The 18,165-nt window shown below is 44.0% G+C and overlaps 1 protein-coding gene across 1 annotated transcript in view; it reads left to right on the top strand.

Moving 5' to 3' along the window:
* The window catches only part of mtbp (MDM2 binding protein), a 108,782-nt gene extending 91,990 nt beyond the window's left edge, over positions 1-16,792 (top strand). Inside the window, exons 18-23 of the mRNA XM_083634804.1 lie at positions 6,600-6,857; positions 7,394-7,536; positions 10,611-10,723; positions 15,054-15,167; positions 15,665-15,730; positions 16,173-16,792. Coding sequence (XP_083490930.1) covers positions 6,600-6,857; positions 7,394-7,536; positions 10,611-10,723; positions 15,054-15,167; positions 15,665-15,730; positions 16,173-16,211 — 733 coding nt within the window. The 3' untranslated portion in view covers positions 16,212-16,792. The remainder of the gene's footprint in view (positions 1-6,599; positions 6,858-7,393; positions 7,537-10,610; positions 10,724-15,053; positions 15,168-15,664; positions 15,731-16,172) is intronic.
* Positions 16,793-18,165: the final 1,373 nt, after the last annotated feature.

Raw genomic sequence — 18,165 nt, 5'->3', positions numbered from 1 at the left:
GCTCTTTTAGGTATAAAGGATAGTTAAAGTGAAATTAACTAGTGCATTTGAAAACAAAAAGTAACCAATGAAAATGTATCCTAGAGTGAAGTGGTTGCCAGTTAAAGGAGGACTTACCCCCTAGATATGTATCAGAACAGTGATTTGAAAATACCTATGGAAAAAACCAAGAAATGACATATACTCTTGTCTATACTAGACTCTTTGGCTGTCCTCAGCTGAGGATTTTTTTTCGGAAATGGACGCCATTACAGTTTGCCCACCGCCTCGAAAATAATTTATTTGAGAGCTGCAATATCTTTATAAATATCAACAACCAGCCAACGCTGGTGGTCTGTATGGAAACAGCGTTGCTTAAAATGGTTGAAAGTTATATCAATTTGGTAATTCAGTGGCAAACTAGAAATTTAATTATTTTTCTCCATGAGTGTGTATGTGGCGTGTATCTATCGCTAAGAGCAAAGTGAGGCGAGGCTCGTTACCGCAGCACACCGCACAATAGGACAAACCCCCCGCTCTGGGGTAACACAATGCGAGATTTCTCCACGTCATTCCCTCGTCTAACTAGCGATAAACCGCGCCATGAAATCCGTTTTTAATTTGGGTTTTGGGGCTTTTCGTGATTCTTGTCAAAAGTTACAGCACCTCTGATTTTTCCTCTCAGGGCGCAGGCAGCGCAGGGCAGAGGTGCAGAGCTCTTCTCCTCCTCAGTCAGCCCATTCAGTCTGTCCAAACTCAATACCGATATAATCTCGGATTATCAGTAGGAGATGCAGGGAAATATATTATAGTAGCCGATGTGTTTAGAGAAGCTTTGTCATGTTGTCACGTCGTAGTATAGCGTTATATTTTACATGTGCGCTAAACTGCGATGAGATTTGTTTGCGGAAATGTCAGACTGTTCCCATGCAAAAGCCCCCGCCTCTCATGACTGAGAGGCTCAGAGCACTGCTGTGTGCTGCTGCTGCTGCGCGCGACCCCGGAGCTTGGGGCTCCGTGCATGTGCATGTGCATGAGAGCAGACTAACTCTCCCGCTTGACTGGCCCGGAGAAAGTGCTTCCAAGTCGGACTGATAATATAAACAACATAATTTGAGCGTATCCAGGTAAGATATTAATAAAGTAATGACACATTCAGCGGGAAACTAACTATAATTAAGACATGTGCCAACTTCGACGACGTTTGGTTCAGTATTTTAAGAGCAAACTGAAAAGTTGCTGTTTTGGAGATTTATAAAAGGTTGGGAATGATTACAGCAACACAATGCCATGTCCTTCCTTTTATGATTATAGTGGCGTTTATTGATAGTATTGTGTTAGATAGGAGTTGGTAGGAAAATAACAGGCGATTGTAATAAATTAACAGGTGATTAACAGGTCAAGTGACATCATGGGAATAGGCTTGTAGTTGTGAGGAGCCGAAAGGGTACAGGGGGAGTAGGGGAGTAACTATCTTGAAATCCCATAGTCTTTGGGGACAACCTGACGTCAGGTTGTACCAAATCTCCCATTCATTTGAGGGCAAAAAAAAAGCAGTGTTCCACCCTTAGAGGGCGCTTATGCCAGGTATGCTGCTGAAAAATGATACAAATGGTAAAATGGCAACAGTTTGATGTCAAATGTGGAAATTTTGACCAGAATTCTTCACACATCACCCCCAAAGTCATATATATTGGTTAAAAGCTGAAAAAAAGTGTTTGCGGTAAGTTCTCATTTAAGTGAATCATACATAAAACAATGATGTGTACGGTAAGGACACCTCAGAACAAATCTACAAATATTGTCAAGGACTACATTGAAAGACTGCAGATGAGTGTCTGAGTATTCTGATAAATTATATCACCATAATCAATAATGGGAAATAAAAGCTGCTTGACAATACGTTTTCTCACTTTGAGAGTAAAACAATTAGATGATCGATATAGAATTCTAAGACTAGCATTTATTTTATTTATAATCAAATCAATATGATGCCTAAAAGAAAATTCTGAATCAATCCAAAGTCAAGTCAAGTCAAGTCACTTTATTTGCCATTTACAGTAGGGACTGCATTGGAATTGGGGTGCTAGGAGCTTAAAAACATACATAACAAATCACAGGACAGCATATAAAAACATTTAGATACCGTGTAAAAGAATAAAAGGAATAAAAAGGTTAAAATTTTAAAAAGATAAAAAGAGACAAGTGCATATTGGATAGAGCCGAGTTCACCAGCTCAAGTTTTAAAGTGCACATGAATTAAGATAGATAAAGTGCCTATGCATAGAGGCAACATTGCATGTACAGTTAGGTATAAGACATCTTATACAAAGGAAAAGCAACAAAAAGTAAGGCATGGTCTACAGCTTGGCGGGTGTAGGATCTAGCGTTTGGTATTAAGGTCATTCAGACTGCGTACCGCACTTGGAAAAAAGCTCTTTGCAAAACGAGTGGTAGAGCATTTCATAGAGCGGTAGCGTCTGCCGAGGGGAAGTAGGTTAAAGAGATTAGCGGCTGGGTGACCTGCGGGGTCTCTAACAATGCTAGAAGCACGGGCCAGAAGTCTAGAGCTGTAGAGCTCCTCTAATGCAGGCAGGTCGGCCCCGGTTGCCCTGCGAGCACGGCGCACAACTCTGTTTAGAGATGTTTTCTCCTTCACAGTAAGATTACCAAACCATACGGTGAAAGAGCTGGTGAGGATACTCTCGATGATACATCGATAAAAATTAAGGAGGACCTGACTGTTGTGGGTAAAATGCTTCAGTCTTCTTAAGAAGAAGAGCCGTTGCTGAGCCTTTTTGATGACTGTTTTAGTATTGGAGTGCCAAGTGAGGTCATCAGAGATGGTGACACCAAGGAATTTAAAATCCCTAACCATCTCGACTTCAGAGCCGTTGATTAGAATGGGATGGTGGGGTCCCTTAGTGCGGCGGAAATCGATGACGAGCTCCTTTGTTTTAGAAGCGTTAAGTATGAGGTTGTTAGCCTCGCTCCACCTGACTAGATTTTCCACCTCCAGTCTGTAGTTGGACTCGTCATTTGAGCTTATGAGCCCAATGACGGTGGTGTCGTCCGCGTACTTTACAATCAGATTGTTAAGGAAGTGGGCAATACAGTCATGAGTAAAAAGAGTAAATAAAAGGGCACTAAGAATGCAGCCTTGAGGCGAGCCGGTACTGAGGACAAGAGTCTCAGACAGATTGTTACCGATCCTCACTCTTTGGGGTCTCTGAATTAAAAAGCTAAAAATCCATTCACAAACAGCATCGCACAGACCAAGATTTTGCAGTTTGTGGATGAGGAGTGAGGTCCCAAGTATTTAAATTTGTCAACATTAATAAGTGGAGACACGTCAGTAAAGTGAATGGTTAACTGAGAAGATGCATGATTAAGACTATGGCTAGTGTAACAGCCCAGGCTCAGTGGACTGTACAAATGAGGGAAGACCACACATGTTTTAAAGTCATAACAAAAAGTATTTATTATAAACTAAATGAATTACTCAAAAGATAAGATTAGATGCGTCAGTCAGTAACGTCAGTAGTGAATGCAGTGTGTGGATGAGTGGGAAGTGTAGTGTAGTGTAGATGTTTGAGATGTATGAAAGTAAGATTCAAAAGAGCCTGAGCTCAAAGCAAACGAACAAGGTGGAGAGAGGAGGAGAGAGAGAATGAGAGTGAGCAGCCAGCTCAAATAGGGAGCATCCAGGTGCTCCAGATCAGCTAATCAAGCAGCCCCAGCTTCTGCCCAGCCAGGACCTGCAGACTGAAAGCAACCAATCAGTACAATGAACCCACAGCACATAGTGAGGGCTGCCACATCCCCCCCCTTAAAAAAACTGGGTACCACCTAAATCCCAAACAAAACGAATAGAAACTGTACAAATAATTATTTTAAATACATTTACCATCCCAAACAATTTTTTTTCATAAGTCCCCAGTAGTTAGCTCAAACTGAAAACCAAAGAACTCCAAACACCCCCGTCTACCATCCTCATCTCCACCTCAGCAACCTGGTACCTAGGAGCAATTTAAGAGGAGGAGGAGGACAGAAAACAAGAAGGCAAAGGAGACCAGGATTAACAGTGAAACAAACTGCTTATGGCTCAAAATCCCCGAGACAGAGCATCAGCCATCACATTATCTACGCCTTTAATGTGGCGGATGTCCAAGTGATATGGCTGCAGAAATAATGCCCATCTCATAAGCCTTTGGTTCGGGTTTTGTAATGACGAAAGAAAGTGAGGGGATTGTGGTCAGTGTAGACCACCAACGGAGCAACGCCACCCCCCACGTACACGTCAAAATGTTGAAGACCCCAAATAAGAGCAAGCGCCTCCTTTTCAATCACAGAGTAATTCAACTGGTAGGAGTTGAACTTCTTGGAAAAATAGCCAATTACCCGATCAAGCCCGTGGTCATCAGCCTGCAACAGCACTGCCCCTGCTCCGACATTACTGGCATCCACCTGAAGCTGGAAAGGGTGGTCCATACGTGGCGCAGCCAGAACCGGAGCAGAGCACAAGAGTGTTTTCACGTTCTCAAAAGCAGTTTGACACTTGGAAGACCAGACGTATTTAGCTTGTGCCTTCAACAAGTCTGTCAGTGGCGCGACCACAGAGGAAAAGGTTTTACAAAAACTCCGGTAATAACCCACCATACCAAGAAAACGTTCAAGGCCTTTCTTGGTAGGAGGTGGTGGAAACTGCTGAACTGCTTCCACTTTAGCTTGTACTGCTCGCACTTCACCGTGACCCACCACTTTACCGAGGTAAGTCACCGTGGCTTTCACAAATTCACATTTTGCCAGGTTGATGGTTAAATGTGCCCAAACCAACCGGTCAAACAACGCGCGCACCTGCTGGACATGTTCTTCCCAGGTATCACTGTATACGACCACATCATCTAAATATACAGCACACCCGTCCAGCCCAGACACGACCCGATTCATAAGGCGTTGAAAAGTGGCTGGCGCGTTTCTTAACCCAAACGGCATTACTGTGTACGAGTACAAACCAGTAGATGTAATGAAAGCACAAATCTCACGCGCTCTCTCAGTCAACGGGATTTGCCAGTATCCTTTTAAAAGATCAAATTTACTAACATAACGCGCAGACCCCACCTGATCCACACAATCCTCCATTCTAGGAAGAGGAAAGGAGTCTGGCTTAGTTACATTATTGACCTTGCGAAAATCTGTGCACGGTCTAAAGGTCAAATCTGGTTTTTTAACCAAAATGCACGGCGAAGCCCAGCAGGAATGACATGGTTCAGCTATGTTATTCTCTAACATGTACTGTACTTCAGATTCGAGATGTCTCCGTTTCTCCGGGTTGACCCGATAGAAACGCTGCCGGATAGGTTTTGCATCCCCAACATCCACATCATGTTCTATCAGATGGGTGCATGACGGGGTATCTGAAAAAAGAGAAGGACAACTCTCAATCAAACTGGCCATTTACTCCCTCTTAGGACCATCCAAATGCCCCAACACCACATCCAAGTTATTGAGAGCTTCCGAATTTTTCAAACGGCCCCGCAAAACCCCCTCATCCGGACTCACTGCTTCATCCCCCTCATATGCTGCCACCATATGAGATGAGATCACACCCTCAGTACTTGTTAACAGAACCGGTCGAACCCCTTCCGCTGTTTCATCAGGGCGTTCAGGACCCTCTGCTGAAGAAACATAGTAAGGTTTTAACAGGTTAACAAGACAGAGCCTAGTGGACCTCCTGCGTTTTGGTGTGGCTATCAAATAATTTTGTTCTGAGATTTCCCGGATGAGCCCCCAGATGTAACAGCCCAGGCTCAGTGGACTGTACAAATGAGGGGAGACCACACATGTTTTAAAGTCATAACAAAAAGTATTTATTATAAACTAAATGAATTACTCAAAAGATAAGATTAGATGTGTCAGTCAGTAACGTCAGTAGTGAATGCAGTGTGTGGATGAGTGGGAAGTGTAGTGTAGTGTAGATGTTTGAGATGTATGAAAGTAAGATTCAAAAGAGCCTGCGCTATAGGGGCAGAAATTGATGCGAGAGAGAGAGAGAGAGAGAGAGGGGGGAGAGAGAGCGAGATAGCGGCAGAGAGAGTGATTGAATAACGCCGTGGGTGCATCCCCGGACCCCTGTGCACTGAATAAGGCCTGGTTTTGAAAAGCGTTAACTGCAAAATTAACGTCCGTTGGGAAGATCGCTTTAAGCTGGTATTTAAGGCAGAAATGCCCATTCTGGCCTATTCTGGCACTGCACCACGACTCTTCAGCGTAAAGCGCATTTCGGGGCATAAAAACATGACGGTATCCTCCCAAGTCAGCTGTAGGCAGGCGTAAAGCGTGTTTGTTTGTTTTTACATTTGATGCGATGGCCATCTTAAAAAATGGCCGCCATCTTGGATTTTCAGGTGTCTAACGGGCTTTTCTGAAAAAGTAGGTCCTAGGCATTATTCATGTCAAATTTGGTGGTTGTATCACAAAGTGAAAGATTCTTCTGAAATATTGACTTAATCTGCTGGACTATTAAGCCAGGATCTTCAGGATCTTTCAGGAGGCTTAAGTTGAATTCCTTGTAGTTTGTTCATTTTCTTTTGTCCTCATCATATTATTTGTTTGTCCAGGTTCTGTCTGGACAGCGAGCGGGCCTTGGATCGGGACCAGACATTTGCCAGACTCCAGTCTCGTCTGATTCGTTACGAGACCCAAACCACCTGTTCCAGGGAGCCCTGTCCCCTCCCCTTTGCCCTCAGCCCCGCCCCCTCACCTGCTGTAATGTCAGAACCAGGAAGTGTGCCTGACGGAGAGATGCTGCAGAATGCTGATGTGGCACGCCTCAAACGCAGGTCCTCGGACCTCACAGGAGGATGTCCTCACAAGAGGTACATGTATTTCTATCTTTGAGGTCCAAATGTTTGAAGGATGAGAAAAGTGCTCCAAATGAAGACATTCTATAGTTTTGTTTTGTGTTTTACACAAAGGCTTCTTTAAGGTTGGGGGCCAGTGGTGGCCCAACGGTTAGAGAAACAAGCTTGTGACCGGAAGGTCGTCGGCTCAATCCGCAGGACCGGCAGGATAAATCTGGGTGGGGAAAGTGAAAAGGCAGCGCTTGCCCCTCCCTCATTACCACCACTGAGGTGCCCTTGAGCAAGGCCCTTAACCCCAACCGCTCCAGTGGAGCTTCTCACTGGCCAGCAGATCAGACTGTCGTTGTACTGTGAAGCTTCCAGGTGTGAATGTGGACAGGGTGCTCCTGCAAAAGAGAGCATTGCTCTCAGACTCCCCTGAATAAATAAAGGTAAAATAAATAGTTTAGTGGCAAGAACACAGATGGATGGATTGGGGGTTCTTGGGTTTGTGGTTTTATAGTCAGTAATGCCTAACTGTGTGCCTGTGTCTGTATGTTTGTGTGATCCAGACTGGCGAAGTCAGAGAGTAGCGACTCTCTCTGCTCCCAGAGTAGCGGCAGCAGCGGGACACACCCCTTTGTGAGATCACTGCGACAGCAGCCAATCAGATCCCAGTCCACCTCCTCTTTAGCCACAAGACAGACAACCTCGGGTAAGGCAAAAGGCTCGTTTGAGATGATGAGGGACTCGTGCACAGTTTTGACCAGCGACTTGCTTGGTCCGCTGCATGATGGTTAGAAAAGTTGTCTGACTTGCTCCACTGAATCGACAGTGCGAGCCACGGTGCCCAGATTTCGATTTGGAGTGCGGCACTGCAGCTGCTCTCCACCAACGCACAGCTCCGGGAATTATGGGAAACGCCTTGAGCAGAGCGCGGTTCAACACTGTTGTATCACACACCCACCATGAAATGAAGAAAGTTCAGTTTTTATATGTCACTAGAACGCTATGTAATATTTTCCTTAAATGCCACCTGTCATGCTTAAATCAAAATAAAATAAGTAACGTGAAGGTCTGAGTCGTTAGAGCAGTGAGTGTGGTGGTAATGCACCTTTTTAAGATGTTTATCAACCGCCGATAAACAAAACTGAAGAACTAGAAAAAGAGCAGTGATCGACAGGCTCGATCCCACCGTATGCGTTCAGCTCCGACACGGTCATCGGAGCTGCTCAGAAGCGGCTCGGCGCCCCGCTCCGCTAAAGATACGAGGCAGTTCTATTTTTCACGGATGACGCCTGAAAGCTGCGTCAAGCTGCACAGAGCAGATCGTTCAGGCAGGAAGTCAGACACAGCAACTGCACGAGAATCCGGTCAATTTTCATAATAAAACACAGTGTGCAGCAGGGAGTTCCCCAAGCCCCAGTAGCCGGCGATTTCTCCGCATACTGGCCTCTGGCCTACCGGTTACTTTATACACTGTAAAAAAAATCTTTTTTTTTTCTTTTTTTTTTCAGTGCACCTGAACGCAACATACAAGATACCTGCTGAATAAGTGTCCAAATGTTCATGTCATTCTGGCCAATACTCCATTTCTGTTATAACATTTCAGTCTGGAATATGGAATATCTTTCAATAATCTTTACGACTAGGCTAAAAAAGGCTAAAAGTAATCTCATGTGTAAGAAATGACTGTTCTACATTGAAGTAAAAAAAAAAGTAAACTTGTTGGTTTTGGATTTATTTAGCTTCAAGAGTGCATTGTTGTTCGTGTGACCCTCAACACAGGCTTTGAGAATCCCTTACTGATACTTATGCTTAAATGAACCCACTCATATTCTGGTTTATTTCAAGAAAAACATTTTGGCTAGTGGAAATTCTAATTGGATGGTAACTTCTAGCAGCCATATTGACAGGTGGTCAAAAAAGCTAATTTCAAGCCCTGCAGGGAGATCAAGCGGTGACATAGGAGTGAGTGAGAAAAGGATCAAATATTGGTGTTTAAGACTGAATAATGACATCACAACTGTTAATTTAAAATTAGTTATTCCTCTAAACCTGACTTCAAATGCCCCAAATTTTTCCGCGCCAGAGCCATTTGGCCCCCAACGCTCAGCAAAATCTGGCCCTCTGGTGGCGAGGACATTTTTTTGTGGTCCTCTCTATCATCAAAGTTCCTGGGTTATGGCATGACAATATTTGTTCGGCCCCCGGCAACAATCTGGGTTTCTCATGTGGCCCCCCATGAAAAATAATTGCCCACCCCTGATCTAGCCTCTTAAATTGGTTCTCAAAGTGAACCAGATTCATGCATTTTAGTTTAAAATGTGCACGTTTTTCTTACAGGGGGCATGGCCCCCTGAACCCCCCAAGAGGGTCCAAGCAAGGTCTACCCACCACAATCTCTCCAAATCCTGTGGGAAACATACAGTTATTAGTATTTTCTTTGTTCTTAAAAATATACATTGCCTGTTTGTGTTTTGCAATATGGATATTGTTTTATTTATAATTAAATTGAGCATTGGGCCTTTATAAGAATGTTTATTTGTATTATTTCAATTGTCCCACTCATGGATACATATTTGAGGTTTGTTTATTAATTGGGAAAAGGACCACTGGAACAAACGCCGCGAACATGATCTGGCTACTTTTTCAATCTGACTGGCTACTCAAAACTTTGGGGAACTCTGGTGCAGACCCAATACCGACTCCTTCTCCTTCTCCCCCCCTCCCCCTGTAGTCTTTCAAGTAGACGATGAAATCCAAGAGTTCTCCTCCTGCTAACAGGCACTCTATGACAAATAAATAAATAATTTCAGCCTACTTACCCATGGTAGAAGCACAAAAATCAAGGGAAAATGACCAAATCAAAAGCAAGTCAACGACAGACTGTGTGGTTTGTGTGCTCTTTACATCCACCCCGTTGTACACACAGTATCGTGCGATCTCGTAAATCCTGCGCGATCTTGCATCCAGCTGCCAGGTAGCGCTCGGAAGCGCTCCGCTTCTGAAACGTGTGTGGTGGGACATGCCGCCGTGCGGAGGATGGAGCAGAGCCGCGGTGCAGCCAGAACGCTGCGCAGACGGACTTGGTGGGACCAAGGTGTTAGGGAGTGTTGGGCTTGTTGACTCGTTGTCTGATTGCACGCGGCTACTCGTCTATTTTCCAATTTCCAGGCGAGCAAGAAGTAATCTCATTGAGCCTAAAGACTGAACCTTAGATGGGAAGAGGCTAAATTTCTGACTCATGGGTGGGAGTTACCGGTAGGTCTACTTTGTCAACACGATATTGTAACAAATCTCCTCAGTCATTGGTACAGTACTCATGGTTGGAGGCAGGCCTACAGGCTGTTGGGGTGGTTGATCAAATTAGTTTTCCCACCTAAATGAATAATTATACATATTAGCCAACTAGCTCGAGTAAACCCTAATTAGTAATTATTGCTTGTTTTACACTCAGAATTCACTCAAATGTACAGTGTTGAGAGAATCATGTAGAATAGGTAAAAGGCATGAGCTTAGCGACTTTGAGCATCGTTCTATCACTGCTGCACCGCATCTCAGAGACGGCCATCCTGCGGTTTTCGTACACTGATTAACACATTTGCAGACCAAATCTTCGACCTTTACAAGAAGAGACTTCATATATTCTTATTAGAACTCGCCACTGCTGCGAAACTTGCATGTCAGAATTTGTTTTAATAACTTGAACCTTAACTTGGCAATGTTTTGAACTGTTGTCAGTGGAACATCTTCTGGTAACGACATTGACATAACATGACTGTGTAGGTTTGGTGAATCCCGCTGCTGCTGAAAAACCTAACCCCCCACAGCAGAGGACTCATCATGGCCAAACAGAGGACAAATCTGCGAAGGAATCGCGCTCCCAGAAACACCACAGGGTAAGTGTGTGTGTGTGTGTGTGTGTGTGTGTGTGTCTGTGTGTGTGTGTGTGTGTGTTCAGTTTTTATTTTCTGGGCACTTGACATACTGGGCAAAAAGTAAAGCACATTATTCTAAGACACCATGAAGCAGAAATCATTACTTAGTGCATGCCATTTTATTAAAGAGCAAATAAAGGTGATTAAAAATCGGCGCAGGTTCGCGCCCCCGTGTTACATCCAGCTTGGTCGGGCGTCCATACAGGCACGATTGGCTGTGTCTGCGGGTGGGGAGCTGGATTAAGGGTATGTGAGCTGGTGGCTGCATTAGCGCCTCCTCTGGTTGGTCGGGTGCCTGTTCGGGGCGGAAGGGAACTGGTGGGAATAGCGTGATCCTCCCACGTGCTACGTCTTGCCGGTGAAGCTCATCGCTGTCATGTTAAAAGAAGCGGCTGTGTCGGAGGAAGCATGGTGCTAATTTACGGCTCTCCCCAGATCGGCAGAGGGTGGAGCAGCAACAGGGAGAAATTGGCCAAGTACAATTGGGGGGGAAACAGAAAAATAATAATAATAAAAAGTGATTAAAAAGCAAATAAAGGTGGTAATTATGAGTTGAAGTGTGTCATGTTGATGAAACCACGAATAGTGCAGGTGTCGAGTACGACACCCTTCACAGTGTTTATAGGAGGAATAGACAACAGTGATGATGTTGCTGTTTTGTGAGTCAGTTTGTGGTTGTTGTTTTTTTTCTTATCATCTTCGTTGATTACAATCACATTTGTCATTGAATTGCAGACACTGATGACAGAGAAGGGATTAGTTCCCATTGATTACAATATGAAATGCTAACATGGTAGCAGGAGGACACAAGTTAACTTTTTGCATATCACTTGCACACGCACACACACAGACACACACACACACACACACACACACACACACACTCTGTGCATATACTGTACATTTCTTCAGAGGTTAGATCAGTGGGTCTGGGCCAGAAAACAATAAGCTGGGAGCAGGGTCTGAAATTAACAGTCGCCAAGCGCCAAATGCGACTAGATTTGACGTTCTGGTGAGTGACTCAAGTCCCAAAATAGTCGTCATGTAAAATGTATTATTTACCGTACAGTACGTGACATTAACTCTTCTGGAATTAGCAACACGTTACATTACATTACATTACATTACGTCATTTGGCAGACTCTTTTATCCAAAGCGACTTACAATAACACATTTTTTGTCAGCAATAGAGCAATCAACAGCAATCAACAGCTCTTCTTGCTGTCACAGAGGCCCTTCACACTGCTAAGGCCTCATCCCTCTCTTCTGTTCTTGTCCTCCTTGACCTGTCTGCTGCCTTCGATACAGTCAACCACCAAATCCTTCTTTCCACTCTGTCCGACCTCGGCATTTCAGGCTCTGCACTCTCCTGGTTTGCTTCTTACCTCTCTAACCGCTCATACCAGGTCTCATGGAGAGGGTCCCTCTCCAGATCCTGTCCTCTTACCACCGGTGTCCCCCAGGGCTCAGTCCTGGGCCCCTTACTTTTCCTTCTCTATATCAGATCTCTTGCCTATGTGATCTCTTCTCATGGCTTTTCTTATCACTGCTATGCTGATGACACCCAGCTTTTCCTTTCTTTCCCCCCCTCTGACACTCAAATCGAGGCTCGCATCTCTGCATGCCTCAAAGACATTGGCGACTGGATGTCTGCCCACCACCTCAAGCTCAACCTTGGTAAGACCGAGCTACTCTTCCTCCCAGGAAAAGACTGCCCTCTTGCAGATCTCTCCATCTCCATTGACAACACCACTGTACTCCCCTCCCAAACAGCCAAGAACCTCGGGGTGATCCTTGACAACCAGCTGTCTTGCTCTGCCAACATAGCTGCTACAGCGCGCTCCTGTAGGTTCTCTCTCTACAACATCCGCAAAATCCGTCCCTTTCTCACAAGAGAAGCGACTCAACTCCTGGTCCAGTCTCTTGTCTCCTCCCGCCTGGACTACTGCAACGTGCTTCTGGCCGGCCTACCTGCCACCGACATCCGACCGCTCCAGCTCATTCAGAACGCTGCAGCCCGTCTGATATTCAACCAACCCAAATTCTCTCACGTCACTCCCCTCTTCCAGGAGCTCCACTGGCTTCCCATCTCGGCCCGCATCAAATTCAAGACACTGGTACTGGCCTACAGGGCAGTTCACCAGACAGCTCCCCGGTACCTGCAATCCATGGTCAGGTTCCAAACCTCTCACCGCTCCCTTCGCTCCTCCACCAGTGCAGGTCGCCTCGCCCCTCCTTCGCTACGGGGGCTCAAAAGTCGCTCATCCCGATCTCGACTCTTCTCATCCCTGGCACCTCAATGGTGGAACGAGCTTCCACCTTCGGTCAGGACTGCTGAATCACTGCCGATCTTTCGGAAAAGACTAAAGACACACCTTTTCAGGCTCCATCTGGGCCCTTCTTGATCTAACCTCGTCTCTCTCTTTCCTTATATTAAAAAAAAAAAAAAAAAAAAAAAAAAAAACTAACCAACCTTGTACCACTAACCTAAACTTGTACCACTGTTCCTTTAGAAGCTGTAGTTGTCATAGACTGTGCTCCATAGTTGATTGTTCTATTGCAGACAGAAAAATGTGTTATTGTAAGTCGCTTTGGATAAAAGCGTCTGCCAAATGACGTAATGTAATGTAATGATGGAGCACAGTCTATGACAACTACAACTTCTGAAGGAACAGTGGTACAAGTTTAGGTTAGTTTTTTTTAGGTTTTTTTTTTATTATAAAGAAAGAGAGAGAACGAAGTTAGATCAAGAACACGTGTGTGTTTGTTTCTATGCGGCTCTGAGGAAGGCAAATATAATGTTACAGGTCGCTACTTGGGAGCCTGGGAGATAGTGGCCATGTAGTAATGCTGTACTGCATTACACCCTACGTCAAGTTACTGATTTACATTAACGTCAAATTATTTTCCATCTGTCCAGTTCCAATGACATGATAATGACCAAGCAGCAGACTGAAAATAAGGGTCTGATGTGTCACCCTTTCACCACCAACGCTACAAACATTTTCTCTCTCTCTCCATCCATCATCCACCCAGTCTCTGTCTCTCTCTACCAACGAAAAGCTGACAAGCTCTTCAACAGCTTCCAACAAAGATCAGTTTCTTCTTTCTTTTTTTCCATGTGTGAATTGTATCATGCATCATAACAATGTGGCAGAAGCACTGTAAGAACTACAGTTGATCTGTGGGGGTTTCCTTCATATAGGAACTCCTCAGCAAAAACATGCAATATCCTGGTCGCTGAAGTGGTGCCTCCTCTGGTCATTCGGGGCGCCTGTTCGGAGGGAGAGGAACTCGTTGGAATAGCGTGATCCTCCCACGTGCTATGTCCTACCGGTGAAGCTTCCCCTGTCAGGTGAAAAGAAGCGGCTGGCTACTGCCCATGTCCCGGAGGAAGCATGGAGCCGATCTGTCTCCCCAGATTGGCAGAGGGTGGAGCAGCAACCAGGATAAATAAATTAAAATTAGCACTAATGGGGGATAAAAATGGGATGAAAAAAATCGGCGGGGGAGGGATCTTTAGTAGATAAAAAAGAAAGAACTACAGTCGATCTTATCACCAGTTCCTGCCTCCACCAAGGACACACACAGACACACACGTGCACACACACACACACAAAGCCCCACACCTGTCCACCCTTTCCTCCGTCCCACATACAACTCACAGGCTGCATCTCGACCTTGAGTTGTTCAGAGTTCTGATTACTATGCAAACAGACTCATCATCCAAACAAGTTGATGAAAGAACAGTTGGTGCTATTCAAAAGTCATGATATGATTTATTCAGGACAGAGATTAAAAGCTGCCTTTTTCTACTACTCTTGAGGCTGATTGATGATTCCTCATAATCATTTATGATGTTTCCTCAGAACAATGTGATGAGATTGAAAGTCATTTATTTCAGAAGTGTGTTTTGCTTCTCGGCACTCAAGCGGTAAAATAGTCTTGTTTTGGGGGGTTTTGCTTGGTTTTTCTTGCCTCAGAGGAGCGTACAAAGGGCGTTTTTGTGAAAGGATGTCCGACAAAGCCAAGACATTATGACTTTCCATCATTTGAAAAGGGAGCCATGTTAGGGTTAGTTTAGAATAGGGCCAGTTTAGGGTTGGGTGCTTATGGAATGAGAAGAAGTGGATCTAATGTTTTGTTTGTGTGTGTGTGTGTGTGTGTGTGTGTGTGTGTGTGTGTGTGTGTGTGTGTGTGTGTGTGTGTGTGTGTGTGTGTGTGTGTGTGTGTGTGTGTGTGTGTGTGTGTGTGTGTGTGTGTGTGTGTGTGTGTGTGTGTGTGTCTTCAGATGCTGAAGGAGGTAGTAGCGAAAACGCTGAAGCACCACGGGATCACTGCTGAGCACAAATGCTTTGAAGCCTGCAGCCAAAGACTGTTTGAAATCTCTAAATTCTACCTCAAGGTTAGTCTTTTTACTGCCCACACACACTATCAGTTTTGTTCTTTTGTTGACAAACAAATTGCCTTTATTTATGCCTATTGCCTGTATGCAGCAGGGCAATTTTGCAAAGTTCTTGTATTTTTTCAGCATGATATCCTCCCTTGAAACATAACCAGGGTGACAACAAATGGGCACAACTTGACTGCAATTAATAGACAGATTGAAGAACATAAAACTGTCCTTTGCTATTTTCCTCCAAATACCCATTTCCACGAATACACACAGTCATTCCAAATCACCTTGTATAGTTTTCCTGGTAAGTCCAAATCAGGTGCTTTTATTTGGTAGAATATACTCACAAAAAAACGAAATTGTGGAGAAATAGCTCTAAATCACAAGTAACACAAAACTTAGCGGTATAGTTCAAATGATATACAGGATTTTGAATAAAGTGTTACGCCTTTCTTTTTCTCTTTCCAATGTCAAATGAGTGAGTCTCCTGTATCGTTTGATTCCAGGATCTGAAGACATCTCGGGGTCTGCATGAGGAGATGAAGAAGGCAGCCAGCAGCAACGCCAAACAGGTAACGTCACTCAGCAGTTAAGCACATACAGTACCTACAGTATATGGCAGTGGGGTTGGGAACATCCCTGGGGGATTGCAAGGTTGTTCTGGTGGATTGAGAGATGATTAATGGGATAGAAATAGAAATTATTCAAATGAAATGATCTTAAAAGGGAAAATCATTCTTTGATCGAACTGTTCACCACTCTGCATATCCACAGCTGTGAATTGGACATTGCTTCATTTTAGGGGGTCACGGGCCAGAAATGTTGAGAACTACTGCAGTATGCAGTCAAAAAATTCAGCATCATATAGAGATGGTGGACTCTTACTGGTGGATTAGAAAAAATTGTGAAACAGCTCGTTATAAATAGTTAGTAGACACCAGGAAGTGAGTGCTGACTCCAGTTCTAACATGCTGCTAAAATTATGTTCTTTTTATGTTTTTCCTTTTATTGTAGGTCATTGACTGGGTGCTGGAGAAGGCGTCAAAGAAATGAAGGACCCAAATAGAAAGTGAATAACGCGTCGCTTTTGTTTTACCAAGACTTATAAAACCACAGAAAGCTGGTCCATAACTGTAGCAGCTCAGTGAGTCTGCATGATGTCTCTCATTTGCGTTTGTCTAAAAGGAAACTTTGTTCTGTTCTTTCAAACTTCTTGTTTTTTAGTTTCATAGGTGAAGGAGAGATTGACGTTAAAATGGCACATCCTGTTAGATCTCACCACAACTTGCATTATAGCGGGATTTCTTACTAATGCATAGTGTGCTGAAGGATGACTCAGGATGGGTTGTGAACGCAGATGTGTCGAAATCCTCATCCTCTCTAAGCCTTCCTGATTCATTTTGAATCCTTAGACTAAGCTTGTTTTAATGAACATAATCCTTTATTTAATTCCATTTGTTTCTTTTACTGAGGAGATCACACAGGCGAACCATTTTGGGGCTGTATTATATGCTCTCTCTCCCCCCCCTTTTTTTTACTTGCTTATGCAGACTTGTGTTTGTGTGTGCTTCCACCCTCACTGAGACACCAGAAGGGTTTAGATGTTGGCGGCCACACAGCAGGCTGCAGGCATATCGTTTGCTCGTTATTGTTTTTAAACATGTTTTGAAATCCTTCCCAGTATTTAACCTACAGTAACTTGTTCATTTCGTTTCTGAACGCTGTAATATTTTAAGGCTTATATATTTTAAGGCTTTATGATTGTGCATATTGGATTGCCATTTTTATGTTTGACGTTTTAACTGTTTGTGACACAATAAAAGTGTTTTTGGATCTTATTTTTATGCAGAGTATACATCTGCCTATCAGCTTGGCTGGTTGGTGGTGCGAGAAAGCGTGTGTGTGGTTAGGTGTATGTATGTTTGGGAAAATGATTTGTGAGAATGAGTGCATGTGGTGTGTGCCATCTGAGAAATATGTATTACAACCGTTTCCAGTGGTTGGTTTTTACTCAGACAGTGAGAATAATACAAGCAGTGCAACACATAGTAGTGACTGTCAGAAACCTCCTGTTTGTTCTAGTTTGTCCAGGCCAGGCCACTCACTGAACAGCAGGCCAGTATGTATAAGCAGGGCCGTAACCAGGGTTCCGAAATAGGGGAGGTCCAGCAAGGGGAGGCGGATTCGGCGGCGCCCGAAAAAAAATTGAGTTTCCCCCCCCCCCTTTTTTAGCCATATTTACAGTAATATATCATTTTAAATCAACATTAGGATTATACTGTTGTGATGTCATTATTCAGTATATTCTCTTTCATGTCACCACCTGCTCAGCTCTCCTGTCAACATAATTGTAACTAACAAACACAAACTGTTTTAGCCAAATTCATATCAAAATGACACCTACAAACACAGGTACACAACCCAAGCCGTACACAACACACAAAGTCATCATCGATAATAAAAAAAACATACAGAGGGACATTTATTTATTCCTGATAGGAACGATTGAAAAATAAAATAAAATATATTATGTTGTTTTTAACTTTACACCACCTCTTTTTGTTACTTATTGGGTCATGAAACTGAAACCATGCATATAGCCACCTGCATACCTGACTTAGGGAGCTTGGCAATTGGCATCATGCATGATTACAATGAGATGCACCCACTTTAAACCTGAATAAAGTAATAAAACCACTAGTAAACCAGTAGGCGGCGCCTGGCCTGCTGTTCAGTGAGTGGCCTGGCCTGGCCTGGCCTGCAAAAAAAAAAAAAAATTTTTTTTTTTTTTTTTTTTTTTTTTTTGCAGGCTGAAATATTAGGGGAGGTCCGGACCTCCCCGTCCTCATAGCTAGTTACGGCCATGTGTATAAGTGTTCCTAGTTGTGCAGATTGCATGCAGGCAGCCAGGCAGGGAGGAATGAGTTAACTTTTAAGTCAGAAGCTGCTGAGACCCCAGCAAGGGTGGGTGGGGCTTGCTGTTCAATGGTGCCAAAATGGAGAATAA

This window comes from Poromitra crassiceps (assembly GCF_964638095.1).
Source record: "Poromitra crassiceps genome assembly, chromosome: 1".
NCBI lineage: Eukaryota > Metazoa > Chordata > Actinopteri > Beryciformes > Melamphaidae > Poromitra > Poromitra crassiceps.
Note: the sequence above shows the minus strand (reverse complement) of the source record. Positions and strands in the feature narration are given on the sequence as shown.